Source organism: Paramormyrops kingsleyae, chromosome 13, assembly GCF_048594095.1.
Source record: "Paramormyrops kingsleyae isolate MSU_618 chromosome 13, PKINGS_0.4, whole genome shotgun sequence".
Lineage (NCBI taxonomy): Eukaryota > Metazoa > Chordata > Actinopteri > Osteoglossiformes > Mormyridae > Paramormyrops > Paramormyrops kingsleyae.
In genome coordinates this window covers 9,191,434-9,215,196 of record NC_132809.1, presented here as the reverse complement: position 1 = coordinate 9,215,196, position 23,763 = coordinate 9,191,434, and the positions used below count along the sequence as shown (strand labels likewise).

The window sequence follows — 23,763 nt, the reverse complement described above, 5'->3', positions numbered from 1 at the left end:
GTAAGTGTAGCAAAACGCCCGAACATAAAGGCAATGGTGAGTCAAAACTTTATAGATGTTATAGCAAAGAGGTAAGAATGGAGATAAAACTGTTTAGATACAAAAGCTGAATGTTTTTTTTTTTTTTGCAGAGTTTTGCGTTTCTTTATTCGGAAACAATTCCGAAGGCTTAAAAGTGAAGGTTTACTGACCATCTCCTGGCACAGACACTACAAATTGCAGAGTACCGTTTTTAATTCCGCTTACGGTGTATTTCAGTATCCTGTTTGCATTGGAATTTAAAAAGTTTTGCCATCTTTGTTTTTAATCTTGAGCTGTACGTGCTTAAGGGAGTGGCTGTTCCTCTTTGTGTTGTTCTGTCGCCAATAGAAATTCCGCTCTAACATTGTATAGGGCTACAGAAGAGCATCCAGTGGAGTGTAAAAGTCTCTCTGAGGAAAACCGGTCACACGGGCACCACTGCTTGTGTTGACCTTAGAATTCAGCACAAAATCATATTGGGAAGGATTAATCTGTGGTTAGTTGTCATTATTTCTGCAGACATCCATAGTTTTGCTTTACTTTGTATATTAGTCTCTGTTCTTGCTTTGTTCGGTCAATGATTCAATTACATGGCGTTTTAGGAGCACAGAATCAATACAATACAATATGAGAACAATATCAATAGACCATATCACACACGAGGTGGCAAGCCATTTGTCAATGTGGCGCAGTAGAGAAAAAGCAAACATTTTTGGTGGAAAAAAAATGATGGTCTTTTGTATTCTACAGAACGTCAGAAGGAAGCAAGAGGATTCTAGTATGATCTGAGGTGCACAGGGCTTTGCATTGTAACCAACAGGTGGAGTGCAGCATCTGATAAAAAGTACAGAGATAGATGCTTTATTTAGTTCATTTACTGTACCAGTCAAAAGTCTGGACACACCTATTGAAAATCATTTGTTTTTGAACAAGATAACAACCCTCGAGGTTGTGTACTGTATTGTGGAAACTCCTTCAGGACTGTTGGAGAAGCATTCCAGGTGTCTGCTGGACACTGGTTGAAGGAATGCCAAGAGTCTGTGATGCTGTCATTGTAGCAGAAGGAGGCTGTTTTGAAGGGTCTCAAATTTGAGAAAATTTTGAGATGTTGAGCACTTCCCTTGGTCATTTCAGAATTTGATATGCATTACTTCACTGCCTCAAGGTCTTTCACTATAAGGTGAGCAACACAGCTAAAATAGAGACAAATGCATTAACAGCAAGTGTGTCCATTTCTGTCATGTGACTTTTTACCTATTTACTTCACTTATTCTGGCCATTAATAACCACAGTTAGTGAACATACGTGCATCAGCTTCAGTTTCTGTGACCTTACATATGTGTCGTTTCAGTGCTAGAGGTCCACTGCCACCATAGGATGATGGCTCTTCTCCACTCTTCTTGATGTGTGCAGACTCATCGGTCACCATGCTGTGTGTGTCTCCCTCCAGGGGGCCTCATCCAGCCTGGTCGTTAAGTTCGCGGACACGGATAAGGAGCGAACTCTGCGCAGGATGCACCAGATGGCCGGTCAGCTTGGCATCTTCAGCCCCATGACTGTGCAGTTTGGAGCTTACGGGGCCTACACTCATGCTGTAAGTCAGGGGTGGGCAGGTCTGGTCCTGGAGCTCTCCGCGTCTGTTGGCCTTAAGCATCGACCAAATGAACAGACGTTATACGAATATTGGAGGATGGGACTCTTGTTATAAATGTCTCCTATGAAGCACATGTAGACTTAATATCATGGTGGGTTTGCGTATTAAAAGATGAAGAGAATCATATCTTTCAGTTCTAGACAAACTTGCTTTTCAAAGAAGGTTTTCTTTGTATGTCAGCTTGCTAATCAGCCTGGCAGTAATGAGCAGAATCCTAAAAAGAAAGGGAATTAGTGCAGGAACACAAAGTTATCTTAACAAACTCTTGGCATCTTGTTCACATTGGGTGTCTTTGACATCCTTCTACAAATCCAAAGATTGAAGGGGATGCTCCTCACGTACTGATGGGGTCTCCTCAGCTTTGTAAGCCATGTTTCCATTAGTGTACACGTCCGACATGCCGAACTTGAGGAACTTGGATTGGGCTATACTAGGCACACGTCTGAATGAGCCTAAATTAGCAGGGGAGTGTTTCTGGGTATTCCGGACTGTTCCGATGCCTTTGTGATTTCACTGGAGGTATTACATGAGCCATGTTGTCACACTTATGATGCACTTCTTCTGGATCTTGCAGCAGATGATGCAGCAGCAGGCGGCTCTCATGGCGGCCGCCCAGGGAACCTACATGAACCCCATGGCCGCCATCGCCGCCGCGCAGATGCAGCAAATGGCGACTTTCAACGTTAACGGCCTCGTGGCTGCCCCCATGACGCCTTCTTCAGGTACGCCATGTCTGTCCCGCCCCTCCGACAGTTTAACCCTGTATTTCAGCGCTGCTTCTGGAAAGTGCCGTGGAAAACGGGACAAAGCCACAGTGGCTCGGATGTCAGAGAAGTAGGATGGGGGCTTTTGGGTGGTCAGGGAGTTTCCTCACGGTGGGAGAGCGACAGACAGTAGCTGAGAAACCCACTAATTGCCACTGGCGGCCCAGTTCACTGATGACGCCGGTGCTGTCGCGTCTGTCTCGTTTGTCACGCCAGCCCAGGTAAAAGGTCACAGAGTGCCAAATATGGAGGAAATAAACAAGGCCGGAGACAAGCCTCGCTTTCGGGACCGAGGAGTGATGAGACCTTTGTCCTGCTATTTTGCCCCCAAGAATGGTCAGACAGAAAATGAGCCCCCGAGGGTCAACGTCTCGCTTCTGTACACCAAGACAGTCAAAGCACTCATGAAGATAGGATTGTTGACTGTGTTTTCCTGCTGTGAGGTCCACAGTAAGAACAGACGTTGATTGCACAGGAACTTGGCTTGAACATTTTTAGGAGATCTTTCCTCGCTACGTCACACAGCCCAAACTGTTGATTCGGTGTTCAGTGGACCTGAAGCCAATCTGTTGACCTTGAGGGAGAATGTCATCATCTTTCCAAGAATGGCGCAGGATTTTGTTAAAGATGGACCCCGGCCTCCTCCTTGCCTGCTGCCTGGCCTCCATCGCTGTGATAAGTGGCTGTCGATCTGTCGGGGCACTAACTGCTTCAGGACACATTCATTAAATGAAATGTCTCCACCAGTCTGTGAATGGTACATTTTATATCCATATAATGTTGGCATTTTAAAGTAATGAATGTACAATTTACAACTTAAATACCCTTCACAGCGGGGAAAAATTCATATTGCTTATCAAGGTACGGCGTTGGTGGGGTTACAAACCTTACGATTTAATGGCGTGGCGAACAACAGAATGTGACCCCTGTCTTCAATTGCAGTGTTTCTCATCCCGGTCATCAGAGACCCCCAGAAAGTGTTTTGGCTCCCAGCTAACTCCCTGCCAGACAGTCCACATTTTTGCTTGCTACCAAACTCCCCTCTTGGCATTAATGATACAACCCTTTCTTTTTTAGGCACCAGCACCCCACCAGGCATCAACGCCACAGCCGTGCCTAGCATAGCCACTCCCATCGGGGTCAACGGCTTCAGCGCCCTGCCGCCGCAGACCAATGGCCAGCCGGCATCAGAGCCCATATTCAGTAACGGGATCCACCCCTACCCTGGTGAGGCAGCTACATTTTGCTTTACCTCCTGTAGAGATGTAATTCCAGGATCGTGCTAGGCACTTGCAACGATCGCAGTCCTTTATTAAGGATGTTCTTGTGCCTTTCATAAAACCTTGATCCACACTAAGATTATAAGCAGGTCTTGTTCTTTTTAATCTCCTCTCTTTTGCCCCTGCTTCCTGTGCACTTTCCACAGCACAAAGTCCTACAGTGGCTGACCCCCTCCAGCAGGCCTATGCAGGAGTACAGCATTACGCAGGTCTCGAAATCCGCTCAGTTGCATTGTGTAGCCCATTGCACTTCACACATATGTAAAGCCTGATAAACACCAGGCAAGTCAGCTCACCTGGTATTAGCTCCTCACCGCAAAAGTAAATCTGAGACACTACATGTGACCGAGTCATAATGATACTCCTGAATCCACCCAGCATCCTTAAGCCTTCTCAGATAGGAGGGTGGGCTTTCTAATTGCGATTGGAGCGATATAGCTCAAGTAAGAAATCGAACAAAGTGTTCTTTTAAGGCCCATCAACATCAATTGAATTCAGCTCAATCCATATTAATGTTAGTAAATCATCGCGGTAACCGAATTTTTATTTCTTGCGTTGTGAAAAAATGGCTAACAAGACAAGACATGTTTCGGTTACACTGTACGGCTTTTTTTTTTGCTAGCTTGAGTAAGGAAAACATAAGGTTGAGTTTTTTGTGAACCTGGGAAAGTGTGAAATAGGGAAGGGTAAATTTAAGCTTCTCTTTTCACTTTTTCCTTGCAACAGCAGCCTACCCCGCTGCCTATGCACCAATCAGCCAAGCGTTCCCGCAGCAACCAGCCATCATCCCCCAGCAGCAGAGGGAAGGTAAGTTCCCTGCCTCTCTAAACAAAAAGGTGATAATTGCAATGTTCCTGTCTTATGTAATGTGTAATCTAGTTGGCAGGAAGGACAACAACCAGTTTAAAGCACGACAATGTACAACTTATGCAGAAATTAAGAGTTACATATAATAAAGCAATAAAATAAGGTTGTGTTGCACTTCGCTAATCAATTTCCTCCTGTGCAGTGGTGTGGACCTTGATGATTTTATTTCAGGGCAGTCATACACCCCAAGATACTGGCACTGTTGTCTTGTCCACATGGAAACTTTGCGTGTGCTTGGTTGTTCACCCAATAAAAGCCCCTTTTCCCTGTTCCAGGGCCAGAAGGCTGCAACCTGTTTATTTACCATCTGCCCCAGGAGTTCGGAGATGCCGAGCTCACGCAGATGTTCCTGCCGTTCGGCAGTGTCATCTCTGCCAAAGTCTTTGTAGACCGGGCCACCAATCAGAGCAAATGTTTTGGTAAGACGGCAGAAAAGTCAAGACTTGTCATCAAGTGACAATGCCTATTTCAAATGTTTTCATTTGACAAAGAATTCAACTTACCTCCTGTCTCGGAGGGGAATGTTTTTTTTTTTTTTTTAAATTTAATTTAATTTCCTATTTTAAACACTGAAAAGGATAGTACCTAGTCCATTTTTAAATATTACTTTGATTTTAATTTTAACATCCATTCATCCATCCATCCACATCCATTCATATTCCAAATGCTTATTTTGGGGTCCTGGAGCCTTTCCCAGGCAACATAAAGCAGGAAGGCTAGGATGCTTGTCCATCACAAGGCACATTCTCTCAGACACACACTGATTAGGTGTCGGACTCTTCATTCATTTCTATGGGTACTACCCTAATCCCAGCTATGACAACCTTAACCCCTACCCAGCCTTAGCCTTAAACATAGGTAACTAAACAAACTACAAGACTTTTGACATTTTTAGTTTTTAATTTCACGCATTTCTATAAAAATGACTTTCCCCTTGTGGAGAGCAAGAAAAATGTCCCCACAAAGTAAAAACAACAGGTTTTTATCGCATTGTGGGGAAATCTGCTCCCCATAATGGAATATAAATGGCCACACGCAAACAGTCATAATCTACAGGCAAATCAGAGACACCAGTTAACCTAAGTCACCAACCCCACATATACAGGGCAAAGTGGGATTTGAACCTAAACCCTGGAGGTGAGAGACAACAGTGCTATTTGCTGAGATGCAAACCATAATAAGCTTAAACCACATTTTAGCTGAAAGTCCATGTACATGTTTTTGCAAATTGTTCCTCAGACTCAGTGGAAACAATTAATTTGGTGCATAATTTTCTTTCAAATGCCAATAAACACTGTATTTTACTTTAGTTGATATTTTGGTTAAAGAGGTGTAAGGAATACATATGAATAACTGCTAATGCATTTCCTTACCAGCAAATTAAACCGATAGCATCTGCACTTTCATGTTATCTGGGCAACACTTGGGAGTCCGTGATGATTAGCAAGGATTAACGTAGCAGAAGTGGTCGCGTGGGAGCTGGGGACGAGTGACATTCCTTATCTGATGGATGTTTCTAGAAGCTTAAAAAACTCCTCTTGGAGGAAAGGTTTACTTTCTAAAGTCACTGCTTTTCCAAATGTTAGTTTAACCGCTGCTTTGAAGGGAAAGTATGCAGCAGGGAAAAAAAAACATCTCCGAAGATTAGGAAACACTCAAAACCATAAATGATTTAGTCACATAGAAGATATGGCATTTTAGCAGCATACATTGGGTTAATTTGGGTTATCAAAATATTTTTATTTTCCGAAATATATTTTATACTGACATTAGAAATTTATCATAACAAGTGGAGTTAAATGAAACAAAAAACATTATTGTTTACAATCAATAGCACATGGTCTCTTCTGTGGGACTCTCTAGGATGTGTCCCCTTCTGTGGGACTCTAGGATGTATTCTCTTCTTTGGGACTCTCTAGGATGTGTCCTCTTCTGTGGGACTGTCTAGGATGTGTCCTCTTCTGTGGGACTGTCTAGGATGTGTCCTCTTCTGTGGGACTCTCTAGGATGTGTCCCCTTCTGTGGGACTGTCTAGGATGTGTCCTCTTCTGTGGTACTCTCTAGGATGTGTCCTCTTCTGTGGTACTCTCTAGGATGTGTTCTCTTCTGTCGGACTCTAGGATGTGTCCTCTTTTGCAGGACTCTCTAGGATGTGTTCTCTTCTTTGGGACTCTAGGATGTGTTCCCTTCTGTGGGACTCTCTAGGATGTGTTCTCTTCTGTGGGACTCTCTGGGATGTGCCCTCTTCTGTGGTACTCTCTAGGATGTGTCCTCTTCTGTGGTACTCTCTAGGATGTGTTCTCTTCTGTCGGACTCTAGGATGTGTCCTCTTTTGCAGGACTCTCTAGGATGTGTTCTCTTCTTTGGGACTCTAGGATGTGTTCCCTTCTGTGGGACTCTCTAGGATGTGTTCTCTTCTGTGGGACTCTCTGGGATGTGTCCTCTTCTGTGGGACTCTCTAGGATGTGTCCTCTTCTGGGACTCTCTAGGATGTGTCCTATTCTGTAGGACTCTCTAGGATGTGTCCTCTTCTGTGGGACTCTCTAGGATGTGTTCTCTTCTGTGGGACTCTCTAGGATGTGTTCTCTTCTGTGGGACTCTCTAGGATGTGTTCTCTTCTTTGGGACTCTAGGATGTGTTCTCTTCTGTGGGACTCTCTAGGATGTGTCCTCTTCTGTGGTACTCTCTAGGATGTGTTCTCTTCTGTCGGACTCTAGGATATGTCCTCTTTTGTGGGACTCTCTAGGATGTGTTCTCTTCTGTGGGACTCACTAGGATGTGTTCTCTTTTGTGGGACTCTCTAGGATGTGTCCTCTTCTGTGGGACTCACTAGGATGTGTTCTCTTCTTTGGGACTCTAGGATGTGTTCTCTTCTGTGGGACTCTCTAGGATGTGTCCTCTTCTGCGGGACTCTCTAGGATGTGTTCTCTTTCACGTCGCTTGTTTCCTCCATTAATAAATCATCACTGTAACAGTGGAAGCAGCTCCGCTCCAGTTCAGTATCTTGACATCTATCAGCTTGTTCTTGTCACCGTGGTGGAATGAGTCGGCTTGGAATGAGAAACAGCCTAACTTTTATGTCATAATGACTCCAAATTGTCAACCTGAATGTAAGGTGTTAGCACTGTGCAGGACTGTAATGTACAGATCGGGACTCATGTGACTGATAAAATAATCCAGCTCAGTCTTCCTTGCAATGAGTGTGTAAATATATAAAAGTTACTGTTATTAAGAGTGTTACAGAAGCATGGAGTGCATGGAGTGTTACAGTCTAGCATGGAAACTGTAACAGAAAATTTACATTTTACCAGCTTAACACCTTGCATAGTTGTTTACAGTCTAAGAAATAAAATATGGTTCTTATGGAAACGTGCTTGAAAAATAAATACATTTTATTAGAACCACATTTTGAAGAACACAAAAAATCAATTACCAATGACTAAACAGCTCGAGAGCAGTTTCAAGACATAATGAAGATGCAGGTTCAAATATATTATGGGTCGCAAATAATGAACACGGCCATCAAACAGGCGATTAAAAAAAACATTTTCAAATACATAATTTATATACTTGTACGTATTTTATGAAAATGGTTGTTATATTTGTAAGCATCGGCATTAGTCATAATTTAGAAGTAGGCTGGCGTAAGGAGATGAAAAAGAAATGTCATGTTAAACTAATTTTCCTGCTCAGTGAAGATAGGAGGGCTGTAGTACTACTGAAATACATCTGATCATTGGTTACTGTTAACGACTTTCGTTAGCCTTCAGCGTGTTTCCGTATCATTGCGTGTCACTGTGTAATTCGGTTGTTTAAATTGTAAAAATAAAAAATAGGGGCAGTATTAAAGTAACAAACATACAATAATGCAGGCATCACAATTATGATTTCTCTCTTTTCAAAAATATCTCTCTTGTCTGAGAGAAATTTCACTTTCCATATAAGTTCTTGCCCTTGTGCCAGGCTATTGTTAAATATAATTAATGATGACCCCGAATGGTCTTGTAGTATGAATAAAAACAAAAAGAGATTCACGGGAATTTGTATTGTTGAATTATACGTTAAATGCCTCAGCTCTGACGTTTAATTTTCATATATAATTATATTATAATTGCATAAGGTTTGCTTGCTTGGGTTTGGGGGTATGGATTGTCAGTTCTACGGCCCCAAGGGGTGTCTTTTGTTCTTCTGGACCAATTTGTGAGCTTTGTCTGTTCTACCCAATTTGCTTTCCCACATTTGCATTGAAAAATGTGTGATACTGTTTTTAAATTTATTTTAATGCTACAGTACCATTAATTGTTTTATCTACTAGCTAACGCTGTTACAACATTTTTATAATTTTAGTAATCTGGGACTAACATAATGGGAAGAGCAGTGTGTGGAAAAATACTTAAATACAAAACAGTTTATAAAGTAATTTTTAAATCTATTTTTAAACATCTGTTAGCTGGGCAGCATAAAGCAGCTTGTGCTGAATTTAGTAGCCTTAAGTGCTGTAAATAATGATGCAAAATATTTTTTGAAATCCTTATTATGTACTGTTTTTTAGAGAGTAATTGATGTGAAACTTATACAAATATTAAAGGTCATATTTTAATTAATCCAGAAGCAAATTTAATTAATGAGTGTGTAATACATAATGAATTAGTATATAATACATAGATATTTTGTTTCAACAAAGGCAGATTGAGACCCTTGCTGTTGTAGAACCATGCACTGGAAGGTCTTTAAGTCCAAACGGAATTCCATTGAATCCATAGAAAAATAACTATTTCATCCGCATTGACTGTTATATATGGCAGAGGACCTTGTATCAACTTTTAGTGACATGATAGAGGCTGCTTCCTTTTCTTCTATTCCCTACTTTCCCTTATTCCCCTATGATATGGTTTTGGAAGCCAATGTAAATGAAAAGGCTAGATTTATTAAAGCCCCATCTGAAGGGAATTGGTGCTGTTAGACAGGTTCCCAACTGCCGGTTTTGTTTAAAGGGTTTGTAAAAGCATGAGCCTTATCTCTCTGGAGCTGACAAAAGCCTGCCCTCTCCCCCAAATTAAATTGGACCCATAGAGGCACGATCAAATCAGCTGGCAAGTGGAAAATTCAAGCCGTCAATCACGGAGGTGTCAGATAAGAGCAGCCAGGAGTCGCAGGGAGGAAAGCTTTGGGCTCATTCCACCCTGACACGCAGGTAATAACTCACGATGTATGGGGCATGGTGCCCAGGAACCCCGACTCATAGAACACGGCACGGCCTAACTGGAACTGTGACCTCCCCTGTCTTTACATCCGCATATACACAAGCATATATTGTCAGCTATCTACTTTTGGTTCATTTCATCCACTTTTATCCATTTATAGATATATGTTTTAATTTCGTTACATTCATTTTCATACGATGAAATATCGATTCAGAGGACAATGAACCGCTTCCGTGATGCCGACACAGTCATCGCTGAGTGCCAGCTGATCTCACTCCCTGCTGGCCTCGCCCGCCCAGGTTTTGTCAGCTTCGACAACCCGTCCAGCGCTCAGGCTGCCATCCAGGCCATGAACGGCTTCCAGATAGGCATGAAGAGGCTGAAGGTGCAGCTGAAGCGGCCGAAAGACGCCAACAGACCTTACTGACTGCTCTGCCGTCACCACCAGGTACCATGTGCTGATATCACTGAGCGCTAGCTGGCACACAGATTCACGTTCGCTGGGGCGGTCGGGAAAAATGGACCCCAGACTCTTCTTGGGCAGTGGGACTGCGTGACACTTGAGAATCTCAAAAATGTACCCATCTATACCAATTTCCCTGTGTATCTCAATGTCTCAGCCTCAGCAGCCATATTCTTTGGTGTGTTCATTAATGAAGAGGTCAGGAAAAAAATATGACCAAAGGACAAGCACTGTGAAAGATTGTTACTGAGCTTCAACATCCTTCACACCAGAAGTAACAGGTTTTTGACTAATTAAAACTGTGTCGTTATTTATTGTCTGATTTATCTGGCAGCAAAACAGGTATGCCATTATCAGGGTATAAATGTTAATATGCGGAGGGAACAAAAGGAATGATTGTAGCCTCGTTGTGAATGCATCTTAGGGCTATCAAGTGGTAATGGCAAGGCAGACAAAAGATCAATACAGCTATGATTATCTGGCGAGATATCGCTATATTCCCAATTGAAAGACCATCGGCAGAATGTCTCATTTGGAATTTATAAAATGGTCCGGACAGTTTGATTTGCTTGTTTTAACAAGGGACAAATTGAGAATGTGCTGAAAACCGTCGAAGATGGCATATCGTTACTCAGAATGCTGCTGGCATTTCAAACTCAAATATTACTCTTTCAGCCAGATGGACAGCTGTGACAGAACAAGTCCCCTTGATAACATTGTCCAGGTTTGCTAAAGATCAAAAAAAATGCAAATAGCGTAGGCTATTGTTTTAGGATTTCAGAAAGAACAAGAGGAGGAAAGAGGAAATTCAAACTTTGCTAGAGAGAAACTGCAGAGTAACAGGATAAAATGCGCCTAAATATAGATTTGCTATTTTATAACAGTTACATAAAAATGATATTAGTATTTGTTGTAGCCATGGGGGCTCCGCTGTATAGTTTTTAAAATAATGTTTGCTGGACTATGAAGATCACTCTTTCCATAAGCAAAATCTATAGGTCTTCCTTTGCAGGACATTCGTGTCTGTTGTTTCCAAGTGTCTTTTTTAACGTTGCATAACATTTAGCAAAAATTAAGCTATCAAGGTTATTAAATTGTGAATAATTTGCAGGAGATAAAACTCGACTAATGAAATACTTGCAAATACTATGGAATATTAAAACAGACACGTTGCAAGGAGAAAATGTTTTTAAACAAAAAAAAAAACATGCGTTATTTTAAAGAAAGTCTTGATGTAAGTCTTACATTTCGTATCACGGCTCTTGGATCTCACAACGGTCACATGACTTTTCTAGTGCATCTATATGGATTGAGGTTAGGAATGAGGCCTTGGAAATGGATGGAGTTGCAGGTTATCAACGGTCGGAGGTGTAGGGTGATGTGTTTAGTAGCTGATCATGACTATTTACAGGTCTCTCAAGGCATGGCCTTTTCATCCTGGGTCGTCCGTGCTCTTTGGTCCTCATCTCTATATTCTTACAGTGTGATAGGACCATCTGCTAACTCCAGCTATTTTAATAAACATGTATTATTGAAAAATTAACAACTGTCACGGAAGACAGTAGAAAGGAAGCGAGTGTTGTTTCAGCAGAAAAGCCGTCTGAAAAAGGAATTACAAGCTACCTACCTTTTTAATTTATTCATTTTTTCGTCCATTACTGCCATCTGTTCAATTTATAAATATAATTCATAATGATTCTTAAAATACTACCGCAAGAGCAGACCTGTAAATATTCAATAGCACTTACTCCCTGTATCTTCTAATCATTTCTTTACTTAACAGTTAAACGGTTATAACCAGCACATATTTGTCAGCCGAACTTTTAGACAAATGGGAGCTGATGGGGACCGAGGACAGACGGCGGGTGGGGTCAACTCTATTTCCAACATAAGGAAAAGAAATTCCACCACATCTTTTCTTCTCTTGCACCCAACCAACCTGCAAACCACGCAGGTCCAATCATAGGTCAAGATGGCCTCCCTGTTGTGTAGCCACCTGTCATGGGGGACAAACTCCCAGACCTGTAAGTTGAACCCATGGTGTCATTTTGTTTTGGATGACGTCATGTGGCAGGACTGTGACTGCGTTGCATGACGTGACGTCGTTTCTATATATATTTATTAGACATTTCTATGATTTTGGCAACCTGTTAAGTGCAGTTGATTGGCGGTTGATAGTCTTTTGATAGATGATAGCTGTTGTAAATGAATCTGAAGTGATGATTGATTGGTGAACCATGGTCAGACGTGAACTTCGACCCCTATTTTGCTGTTGTAATGTGACCTTGTGTGTTTTTATTTTTGTGAAATTCAATGTGTATGAATATTTTGTACTCTGTATTTCTCAATTTCTGTAAGCTCTGTTATTTTCTCTTTGTTATGATTTTACTAATGTTATTGTTCATGTAAGGAGCTGATTCCCGCTTTTGTTATCTTGAGAGTATTATTATTTGCAAAAAAGGACCTTTTTAAAAACATCTGTCACGGACAAACCTGAAGATGATCCTGGACATTTGGGGACAAGCCCTGAAATATAGTTCGAGGCAATAGATTTAGAGCTTGCACATCATTGCATCATTTTTCTTTACTCACTTATTATAATTACAGTGTGATTATTTTCTGTAAGAATCTGTAAACCTCCAATTCAATAGATCTACGGTAAACATAATAAAACCTATACCGAACAAACAGTCAGGACTCCACTGTACCTCTAGGCAGTGATTGTCTCTTTAAAACATTTCTCATGTCTTTGACCTGTAAATGGTGGCTTTGTGGGTAGATTTACAAGTGGTGTGAAGGCTTAATGAAAAACGACTCCAATCACTCTCTGCCGATACCCCAATAAAATACACTTCCTGTTAATGGTACTCCTACATAAGAATATATTGACCTTTGGTAGGATTTATACTCTTTCTTGTCAACTTCTCAGTGTAGGCGTTTGGATAACATTACACCAGAGCATCCAAAAAGATGCCCCCTTTTTGCCTCCTTGATTGGTTCCTGCCATCTAATAAAAGGTCCTTTTCATGCAAGTTACATTCTTTTTATTTTTTCCTTCTCCTGCGGACCAACCCTGATAAGACTGCGTGATTCCTATTGAGCTTTCCTTGAACTCTGCCTGCATTCTCCAAAAACCCCTCCAAAGCCAGTCCCTGCTGCTGTGGGTGCGGCCAGGGAGGTGATTGGCCGGCTTGTAGGGGAGTGGTCTATTGGGGTTCGCCTGCTTCTTGTTGCTCTCTTTATTGGTTCCTCTCATAGATCCACTTCAGGTGTGTGCCGTTAACGTGCTGGAATAGTTGCACTGAGCATGCTCCTTCTACACCAATCAGCATGCGCCAATGGAAATTCTGTCTCTGCCCATATGAAATGAACATATATGTGCTTGGAGTATATATCCTACTTTCAACATAATATTCAATGTGGAAAAATAATATTTTTCTTTGTGGTTTATTTTGGTTGCCTTACTTCCAAAACTTTATGCTTAAATTCATTTTGCAAATTTTGAGAGGATCTACTTTAAAGCGACTGTGTTTTTAGATCATTTTCAAATGGTATACACCTTTTTAAAAATAATCAGATGTCTGTGGACTCTGCTTTGACAATTTGAGAAAGTGCCCAGTCAAGCCCCAGGTACTATTACCTTAATGCCTGCCTTTTTTTTCTTGGACTTTATAAATGAATGTCACCCTTTCCTGGGTTAAATGAATGTGCAATTAAGAGTAGTAACTAAAAGATGGAACAGTGTGTGCTCTCATTAGGATCTCAGGCCCTCCTGCGTCTGTATGTTTAAAATAGGTCAGCCATGAATTAGTAATTTTATATGCCCTGTACCTCAGCTTGACTTTCGAAAAAAAAAAAACAGATGTGACACATCTCCTATATGTCACCATTGTCTCATTAGACACAAATGGATCCAGAGAAATCCCGTCCAGTGCCTGTAACTGGTCGCATGTTCAGAGGTTTAAAAGTCAATTTTGGACATGAACAATTGAGAAAGACACTTTCTGATTTTAATTTCACGTTGACGTTAATACATCTTGCAAAATTACTTTTAGGAAGACATATTCACGTTATGAATAATAGTGCATATGTACTCATATAACATTATTTGCTAAATTATTGATATTATTATTTTTCATTATTTTTAATCCACCTTCTTCACCTTTGTTTGGTGTCAGTCATCGTGCCCCATGTTACCGGAGTCATTTTGCGTAGCGAGACAGGGAAGGCAGTAAGACCTTTAATGTCAGTACCCTAAATCACAGGAATACAATACAGTCGCTTTAAATGACAGCTGTTCCAATCTGTAGTCACAGTGCATTTTTGGATTTTTTTATCCATACATGTCTGTTCCATATGGTAAAGCCAAACCACAGTACATCCTTTTTGCTGGATTTGATTTATGTGCTTAAATATTTTTTATTGTTTTTTTTTATTTTCTGCTTTTATTTTGTTTCTGGGGGTTCTGTCTGTGAGCTTACAGGCAGCAAAGCACTCAGCTGTGATTGCCGTGATCTCATTCTCGCTGCTCTCTGTCTTTCAGGGTGAAGGGTCTCCAAATGTTATTTCCACAAGTGCAGTATAAGTACAAAGACTTCTCGCTCTGCCACATATCCTGAAAGAAGAACGGTCCCTTGATTATTTGGGAAAGAAATCGAACGACTGAAAAAGGATCCAGGAAGTTTTTTTCCCTAACCCAGTTTTTTTTTCTTTTTTTCCCCCCTCCATCTTTTTTTGGCAATTTTTCATTCGCAGTTGATGGAAGCCAATTTTATTGTGACCAAGTTGCTGCAGCTGTTCTCCGAAGCAGGAGTGAGAACCTTTACAGACTCATAGCGCTCCAAGCATGCTTTACCAGGAAAAACACAGAGACTTTCAAGCACACCAAAAACAGCACACACACTCACACATGCACAGCTGTACACACGCACACAGACAAGGAGACACACCAGCTTGCTGGCTTTTTGGTTTTTGTGCACACAGGTATATTTATCCCTGATAGGGCTGCCAGGACAAGCGATGGATGAACTGGAGAGGGAAGAGGAGAATCCAAGATTATTTACAAGCATCATTCCTTAGGATATAGGGACCAAAAGACCAAATGCTTTTTAAAGGACGTATATATGTATATATATATTCATATATATACAGTATATATAACTCTTACCTTGTAGCTGCAAGTATTTACAATTCAATATTAGGGGAAAGAGAGACATTCAATCATTATCCAGTGGCTTAAGTATGACTTAAAAAAACCAATTATGGAAAAAAAGCATTTAAAAAATAGAAGAGGAGTTTAAAATGATTTGTTCCTGTAGCTATTTGCTGTATCAGGTAGTTTTAGAAAAGTATATTAGATTAGCAGAGTTGTAAGAGCAAATTTCTGGTGTTTTTGTGTTTTTTTTTTAAGAATACCTGCTTTTGATAATGAAGGAGGAAAAATGCTTCTCTTGGGACGGTTCTGGTGAAAGCGTTCGATCTCTCTGTGGGACTTTGGTTTGCCACTGGATATCTTCCTCATCATGCTGTACATTTCACTGCGAGTTTCTAACAACTGCAAGATGAACCGGCTGGACAAAAAAAAAAAAAACGGCACCGGGAGTGTGTGCAGGCAGGCTGGCCTTCATGATCAAACGACAATCTACTGAAATGACCAAGCGAAACTGAAAAGTGGCGTGCTTTCGTTCAGCTGTTTTTTAAAAGTATTTTATTACGTTTTTTTTTTACTGCATCAGGGATTCACTAGCATAGGTCACTAACAAAAGAAGTATGGAACAGATTTCACAAAGAGCTGTTAATTGAAGTAAAGGAGAAGAGTGTGAATGGATGCTGGCCAGGTCCTGGGGGAGAACTCAGAAGACCCTGCGATGATTACCAGAGCATTTGTGAAATCCCTAAACAGACAAGGCAAAAGCAGGAAGTTACAACAGGAAGTGGGCGTGGTCTTTTGGGGTCAGGATACCTGCCGTGTGATAATAGAAAAGCTGATCAACGTGCACTTCCTAGGAGACAATTCAAGATTGAGGTATAAAGGCAAATATGTTTTAAGTTGTAGAATGGAAGCAAAAACATCCTCTTGTCAATTAGAAACCTAATTACAAGTCAAGCATTACTTGTTGATGACAGAGTGACAACTGGAAGCTTTTATAAGTCATTTAGTATTGTCATTAGAGTATGTAAATAGAAATGTGAGCGAATTCCCTGACCTGCTTTCCTCTATCTTACATTTTATATGAGCCTTTGAGATCTCAACGCGATGCAAATTTAATTGTAGCCTCTCTAAATATAGGCCATTCCAAAGCTTAATGTTAGGAAATGCTCTACTTTATTTTCTATTGCAAAGAGCATGCATCCATTTCAGATCATAAATGTTGGTTGAACCTAAGTGTTGAAGATTTTGTCATTAACTGGGAATGGCTTTGGGCTCTCTCAGGTACCAAATTTGCATTTTGTTTGCATACTTGTATTTAATTTCTTTTATTCCAAAAAGCTCTCTCGGTCTGGATAGCTTCCAGAGACGCTTTGCAAATCTTAATGTGACCACTTAAAAGGGAAGGGGATTTGGGTAAAGAACGAGCTGGGCTGATTTTTAAGTCCATCCTCAGCCCCCTCCAAAGACAGGTGTAAGTCCAGACTTTGGTTGGCCCCACTCCTTAGGACCAAACAAAAGCTACGGGATCCCAGGACCGGTTTTTAGATCCCTATCTGGGCCCAATTTAGTAGAAAGCACTGCAGTCTTGATGAGTCTCAATTGGTTTGTCCGACACCTTTTGCCTTCTGCCAAATCTGTTGTTTACTTCCAGTAAACCAATTAATTGAACAGATACATTCCAAGTCTCTCAGACACTTTACAGTGCCCAGACATAACCCGTTCAGCTATAGCTCTGCTGCACTGCTGTCACCAGATGCTGGCCCCCTACTTTTTTTTACTGGCTAAAGTTCTTTTCAGTTCAGTAATCAAGTTTATAATTGGTTATTTTGCATTAAATATATCTCGTCAAGAGTTTTAGAGCAGTTCCTGTGTATTTGTTCCGATATTTGTGCAGTGCACCAACATCTCCAAGATCACAGGCAAAAAATATGTGTTTCCGGACAGAAAATTTCCAGTAGTCCAGAGTTACACTGTGCCTCTGAGTGTGGTCTGTTTTGGTGCAGAAAATATCTTTGTGTGGTCATGGTAAAGACTTTAAAAAAAAAAATCAACAAGACAACTGTCAAAAGCACAGCGCAACCCAGGGTATCGTACAGTGTCACTGGAAGAAGAAGAGTTTGCAAAGCACAGCAACTACTTTGACTCAAAGTTATGAGCATTGAGTGTAATACAGATATTACAAAATATTAGCTTTATTTTGCCTTCGGACACTATGGAGTTTCTCTAACTGCTCTAACAGTCTTGTGAACATGTTTGTTTTTTGGGGAATGCTAGTTAGGAGCCTGTTGTCCTTTTACTTGGAGTAGAGTACGACCAGAAAGAAAGTTCAAAGGAAGGAGCAGGTCTCCCATTGTCTGCTTATGTAATGCTTACCTTTCGGAAATAGCCCCCTTCCAGGGGCAGCAAGGAAGGCTGCATCATCCCCAACGCTAACCGAGAGAGACACTTAAGTGTAGGCGGCCATGTTGGTCTTACACTCATGAGACGACTTTATTAGTCCAGCATGTAGCGCTGCAGAAATCAGACTGCAAGAACGAAACCTGTGTAGCTAGTACGTGAAACATTTAATCATTTTTATTTTTTAATCGCTTATAAACTGTCAAAAGCCTATGGTACCTGCACCCACACCAACGTTTCGTGTTTATCCAATCGTTTAGGTTAGCGCTAAACATCGAACAGCCCAAAATAATAAACCGGAAAACCGACTCTGGCCATTATTGTTATGATTATTAGTAGTGGTGATAACAGTAGTAGCAGTGCATAATAATGAATTAATTGTATACCTATAGACTCAGTAACATGTGACATTCCTGTGAACCTCCTGGACGCAGGACTGAGAAGTGGCAGTACGTAATACAGGAAGCCATGCCGTATGACGTATCGCGTGGGAAAACCGTCTGGCAGGTCTGGTTCCGCAGTTTCTCAGGTGTGCGGCAGACACGACCGGCACTCACAGTGTAGTTAGCCTGCCATGTGGGGGTCATTTCTTACAGATGCCCTGAAGAGGAGAGTTATTTTTTCGTACCATTGATTTTACAGAGGATTAGTGGACAAACATTCAGCTGAAATGATAGAAATGAGTCTGTACACTTTAACCAAGTGCTTTACTTAAATTGTTACTTTAAATATTTAAATGTGGGCATTTATTCCTAATAAACTACCATTGCAGTGCTCCTTCAGTTGTTAATCTCAATTAATTTAAAACAAAAGTGTTAGAATCTTTTTATGTTTTTCTTTTTGTTTGCTTTTTATTTTTTTTAATCTTTGTATCAAAGTTGTTTATATGATGCTTTTACCATCACTTAAGACATCTGTATTTAATTCTGCGGGGGTACACCTTGATGGGTATTACAGCAGTTGTAAGTATGCCCTTAAGCACTAATCTGCCTAACCCAACATGTGAAAAATCCTTGGCATTCCTTATTTATAAGCCAAAATTCCTAAAAATCATGATAGGTGATCTATTTACGCATGACAATATTTGAAAGGTGTATGTACAAATATGACATAAAGGGAAATTTGGATTTTCACTGGAGGGCACCTTAAAATCTGAAATGGCCAGATGTGGAAATTGCTATGTATTACAATGACAGTATAGACCTATGTAAGATGAAATCTTTTAATTACACTTTTATGTATTCAGCGTTTTAAATATAGGTGACAGGAGCCGAAGGAATGAGCTTCTGATTGGTATTACAGAATGAATATGTGTTACTGAAAATGGAAAGGAAGTTGCTTTGTGTTGTGCGTGGAATAGAGAAATGTGCTCCATCATGACAGCATGTAAAAGGTACAACTGAACATTTCACTTCTGCCTGCAGCTGGTTGGCGTGAGGCAGCCGGGCTCTTAGCACCGTGTTGCGGGATCTAATATGTGTCTCCGTGTTCAGCTTTAAATTACTGCCAGAAGTGTCTTGCACAGCAATGTGACCCTAACCATGACATCAGAGGGGCATCCCGAGGCACTGCTGGATTTGTTTGCTATTAAGTCAACAAGGAGGACAGTCTTTTTACCTAAACGGTCTTTTTTTTTTTTTTTAATTAAGTCAAGGCAAGCAGCAGAATGACATAGATATGAAGACGTGATGCATTTTTAATATGCTTCTCAAAGTGTTTCAGAATTCAGCATGAAAAGGCTGAGCTTCAACGTAGTCGCTATCCAATAATAAAATAACCCCTTTTGTCATCAGAGCAGTGCATAATCTTCTCGTAATGCATTTCTGCCAGTGGCCAATGGAAAACTCAGGCTAATCTATCAATTTCATGCCCTGGTTGTTCTTAGGTGTTTTTTTCTGTGTGAGTTTCAGGCTCAGAGATAAGAAATTGTATTGATAGAGTCCTTTCCTGCTTTGGACCGTCCCCCAGGGCCTTACGTTTTTGTAGAATGGAAAACATGCATCTTAAAATAGGACGGTTGTTCCACTGGTGGCAGCCTGTGGCGAGATACTGAGTCAGCCTCCCCGTCCCTAAGTGCACTAGAACATGGTGCGACAACAGAAAAGCTAAAATCGCAGCCCTGTCATGGTAACGGCTGGAAGAGAGCCAGGTTTGACAGAACAGCGCGAGCGATAAGGAACATGGAGCTTCTCGTATCATCATACCACCCTTCTTTTAGAAATGAACTGTTTTAGTATTTCCTATGAACAACAGTGTATAGAAATTTGCCTGCCTGCAATGTCCAGTCGGAAAGCTAATAGGATCCAGATTAGGATAGTATGACTGGATTAAAGAAATTCAGAATTATAGATAAGCGTCTGGACATCGGAGCTTTACCCACTGACCATGCAGGTCCTGATGGGGGGTGTGGCTTCGACTGTAAAAGACTGTAAGACATTGGCTTCAGGTGCTTGGAATTCTGTGGGTGTCCAAGGGTGGCATTCTGCTGTTTTTACAGCACTGGTTATGCTGGTTAGACTAAGGTCTTGTTCATATCATATTCCAGTGTGAATAAATGCAGAAGGAGAAAGTGGTATTGGTGCACGGGGTTAATAGTGTTCATTTTCTAAAGCCTGGTGATAATAACCAAGATTATTTCATTTTTTTTATGATATATGAAACAAATTGCAAGCATTTGCCAGGAAATTGTCCTTATATAATAATTATATCAAAATGTTAAAAATGATATTTTTAATTGTGGATATTTGTTTAGTAACGCTATATTTAGGGCCATTTTTAGTAATTTATATACACATTCATAATGTAGTATAATGCATTCATAAAGCATTATAAACATGGCATTAAATATGTATCAAAAGGCGTAACACATTATAGCCATGTTTATTATGCATTATGACTGCTTATGAAGCTCTCATCTATAATGCACTATAGATACCTTCATAATGCAGTACCAAGCATCCTTAATGCTTATTATGACCTTTATAATGCATTATAATGGTATTTATAGTGCATTTTAGATGAGTTTCATAAGCAGTCATAATAAATAATGCACACGCCTATATTTTGTTCTGGCTTTTGATAAATATTTACAGCTATGTTTATAATGCTTTATGAATGCATTATTATTTGTTACCAGTATGTTTATAAATTACTAAAAACATGGCCTTAAGTAAAGTGTTACTCAAAGTTCTTTTTTTAATTTATAAAAAGGATTTTTTTAGTCATTGTCAGTTTGGGAGCCTTAACCCATGTCCGATACAGTATGAACAACATCGCTCAGCTGGAGATACGAACACTCATATCAAGAACGCATTGTAGGTGAAGAGCGGGAAAAACTCATTAATCTGGGCTGCTTTTTGAATGAGCGTAGTGTGTCTGAGAGCTGAAACCTACATATTTGAGTAGATGTGAGCAGATAAGTAACAAATCAAAGCTCGGAGTCATTCCTCTGTAGGTAACTTAAATTAAGCTGTTTTGATGGGAATAAAAATATTTTCTGCTCCACAGTATATCCCCCATTTTCTGATTTTCATCTCCTGCAATCTTCCTTGTTATATATACCTGATATGCTGCAGGAGTATTCTAATGTGAACTGACAAAAGGGAGATCTCTTTGCCATCAACACAGGGAAAACCTGTGAGCGAAACTCATCAACGTTAGCATGCTACCATGCTACAAACACAGCCTGTGTCCGGCCTGCCTCTGCTTTCCAGGATATTCTACAGTAGTTTTGTATATACTATATAACTTATTTTTAAAGTCTGGTATCAACCTTCTTTGTAGACAGCAAAATAAAAAACATCTTTAAAAAATATATTTCACTGAGTTTAAAAGAAAAAAAAACTATTAAATAATTTATCAGAAAACATTAAAAGAAAAATATTTTATTTCTTGTACAATGATGCTTTAATGTGTAAATTATTTTATATTTATGGTGAATGTTCTTTGTTTTTTCTGTCTCACTTTTGGTTATTTTCGTTCTTAATTATCAAAACTGGAATGGACGCGGTTGTTCAAAGTGTTTATTACAACGTTGTACACAGTGCTGCCGATTAGAGGAACTTTTGTTGTGCAATGCTGTTTTCAAACAAAATGACGACGACAACAAAAATCATCATAATTTTATATGGGGAAGAAAAGGCTTCCGTGTTCCAGTATTTAGGTGCGAGCTCTTGTGTTTGAAATACTAAATGGAAAGAAGATTCAGCAAAAATCAATCTGCGGGGGAGAAAAGCATAACAGGGAGACATATAACGATGCATCCATTATACGATTCCATTCAATTAAGATGCCAAAATCTGGTGGAAGTGATAATGAGTTCAAACAGAGGTTTCCGTTGGTGTTTTTATTAAAAGAGAGAGAAATGAAAATAACTGGAACTTAAATGCACGTTTTCATTCCAGCATTGTGCTTTGAAGTCCCATGTAGTTTTTCCACCGTGATCGTTGTCTTCAAAACGCGCTTTGTGCTTTTTGCTGGATCCGTTTCCATTGTTCATCCCGAATTCTACCTAAAATGCAGCTTGGTCGTATTTGTCAAAAGCTCATCGTTTTTAGAACTAAGTTTTGCTTTCATTCCATCTTGATCTCCTGTAATTCCCGTACATGGTTCGCTCGTCTCGGTCGTGGCGTACCATGTACCTGCCTTGGAGGACAACGAATTGAGTGCCAATTAGAGTGCCAATAAAGCAGAAACGTGCTTCACTGGCACCAGCTGTCACATCTGCCTGTGGTCCAGGTGCTGAACAGCACATGTTGCGGGACATCAGCCTTAAACAGACCATTCACTCTGATAGCACCACATCTACTATTGCGCAATGTCTTATCTTAAAATAGCAAGCAACTATTTCTTTGCTGGTGTCTGGGCTCCTTGGTGAACATCTTTGAGCACTATTAACCAGCTGTCGATCCAGAATGTTGTGCGGCCTTCAAATTCAATTCCACCTCTTATACCAGTCAGTATTAGAGGTCATTGTCCCATTTCAAATTGTATAAGGACCAAATTTTAGCACAGTTTCTGCTTTGTTGTACTGATAGATTGAGTTGTAGGCTTCAGGTGTAATTTAGACGCAAAGAACCGCCTCAAAAGACCACAGAACACCTGAACTAAATAAACTGTAAGGGACAACATATTTACAGCTTTGCACTAATATTTCTCTTCATTTTTTCATAGTTTTTCCTTTTACCACATCCAAAAATAACTGTCGATTTTCTTTGGAATTGTTTACCTTTGGATGTATTGATTTGTTAACTTTTTATGTTAAACTCTGTAGATATGTACCTTTTTAAATCCTTATTTCTTGAAGAAACAAAATTTTTATGTTTATTTTCCTGAAACAGAGCTGTAATTTGAAATACCGTTGATAAGGGGTCTGTTTTCCCTGATTTGGAGGGGTTTCTGCTGCAGTGCTCCTGAACTGTAGTTCTCTAGTTCATTATATTCTGCTTAGACTAAAATAAAGCACAGTCCTGTAGAACAATAAAAGCGTGTGCTCCTTTGTTTGCCCCTGTGTCTCTCTGTCATGAAGAAACCAACTTTGGTGTGCCTGCTGTGAGCCTACGGTTCGTGGTAATTTAGGCTTCATTAGACCAGAGGTTCCCATATTTGGGGGATGGGGGGCTGATAACGATAACTTTGATGAAAAATATTCATCAACAAAGATTTTTTATTGACGAAAACAAGACAGTAATGAAATACAAATTAATGCATGATGCCAAGACTATGACAACTTGTGCTGGCACTTTTGTCAACACATAAAAACAAAACGTAAATGTCAAGAGACGACGAATTAGAAACTTACCCGGAAGTAGTATCTAGCCAACTTCAAGCACGTATACCATGCATGATTCTGACAAGTACACTGTTATAAAAAAGTACAAATTGGTACCTGAGGGTACAATTACTTGTTACTGGGATTGTACCTTCAATGGTCTGCCTACTGTACCCTAGCCGTCGGTAAAT

At 40.3% G+C, this 23,763-nt stretch overlaps 1 protein-coding gene across 5 annotated transcripts in view; it reads left to right on the top strand.

Annotated features, from left to right (window-relative positions):
- The window catches only part of LOC111848218 (CUGBP Elav-like family member 4), an 89,962-nt gene extending 66,676 nt beyond the window's left edge, over positions 1-23,286 (top strand). For 2 of the 5 annotated variants that reach the window (XM_023820053.2, XM_023820050.2), the window contains exons 6-13: positions 1,472-1,615; positions 2,250-2,397; positions 3,517-3,666; positions 3,866-3,928; positions 4,446-4,526; positions 4,862-5,005; positions 10,090-10,238; positions 14,797-23,286. In XM_023820053.2, coding sequence (XP_023675821.1) covers positions 1,472-1,615; positions 2,250-2,397; positions 3,517-3,666; positions 3,866-3,928; positions 4,446-4,526; positions 4,862-5,005; positions 10,090-10,217 — 858 coding nt within the window. In that variant the 3' untranslated portion in view covers positions 10,218-10,238; positions 14,797-23,286. Of the gene's footprint in view, positions 1-1,471; positions 1,616-2,249; positions 2,398-3,516; positions 3,667-3,865; positions 3,929-4,445; positions 4,527-4,861; positions 5,006-9,659; positions 9,781-10,089; positions 10,239-12,207; positions 12,278-14,796 lie in introns of all 5 variants that reach the window. The other 3 variants (XR_002839249.2, XM_023820049.2, XM_023820052.2) reach the window with 3 other exon arrangements.
- Positions 23,287-23,763: the final 477 nt, after the last annotated feature.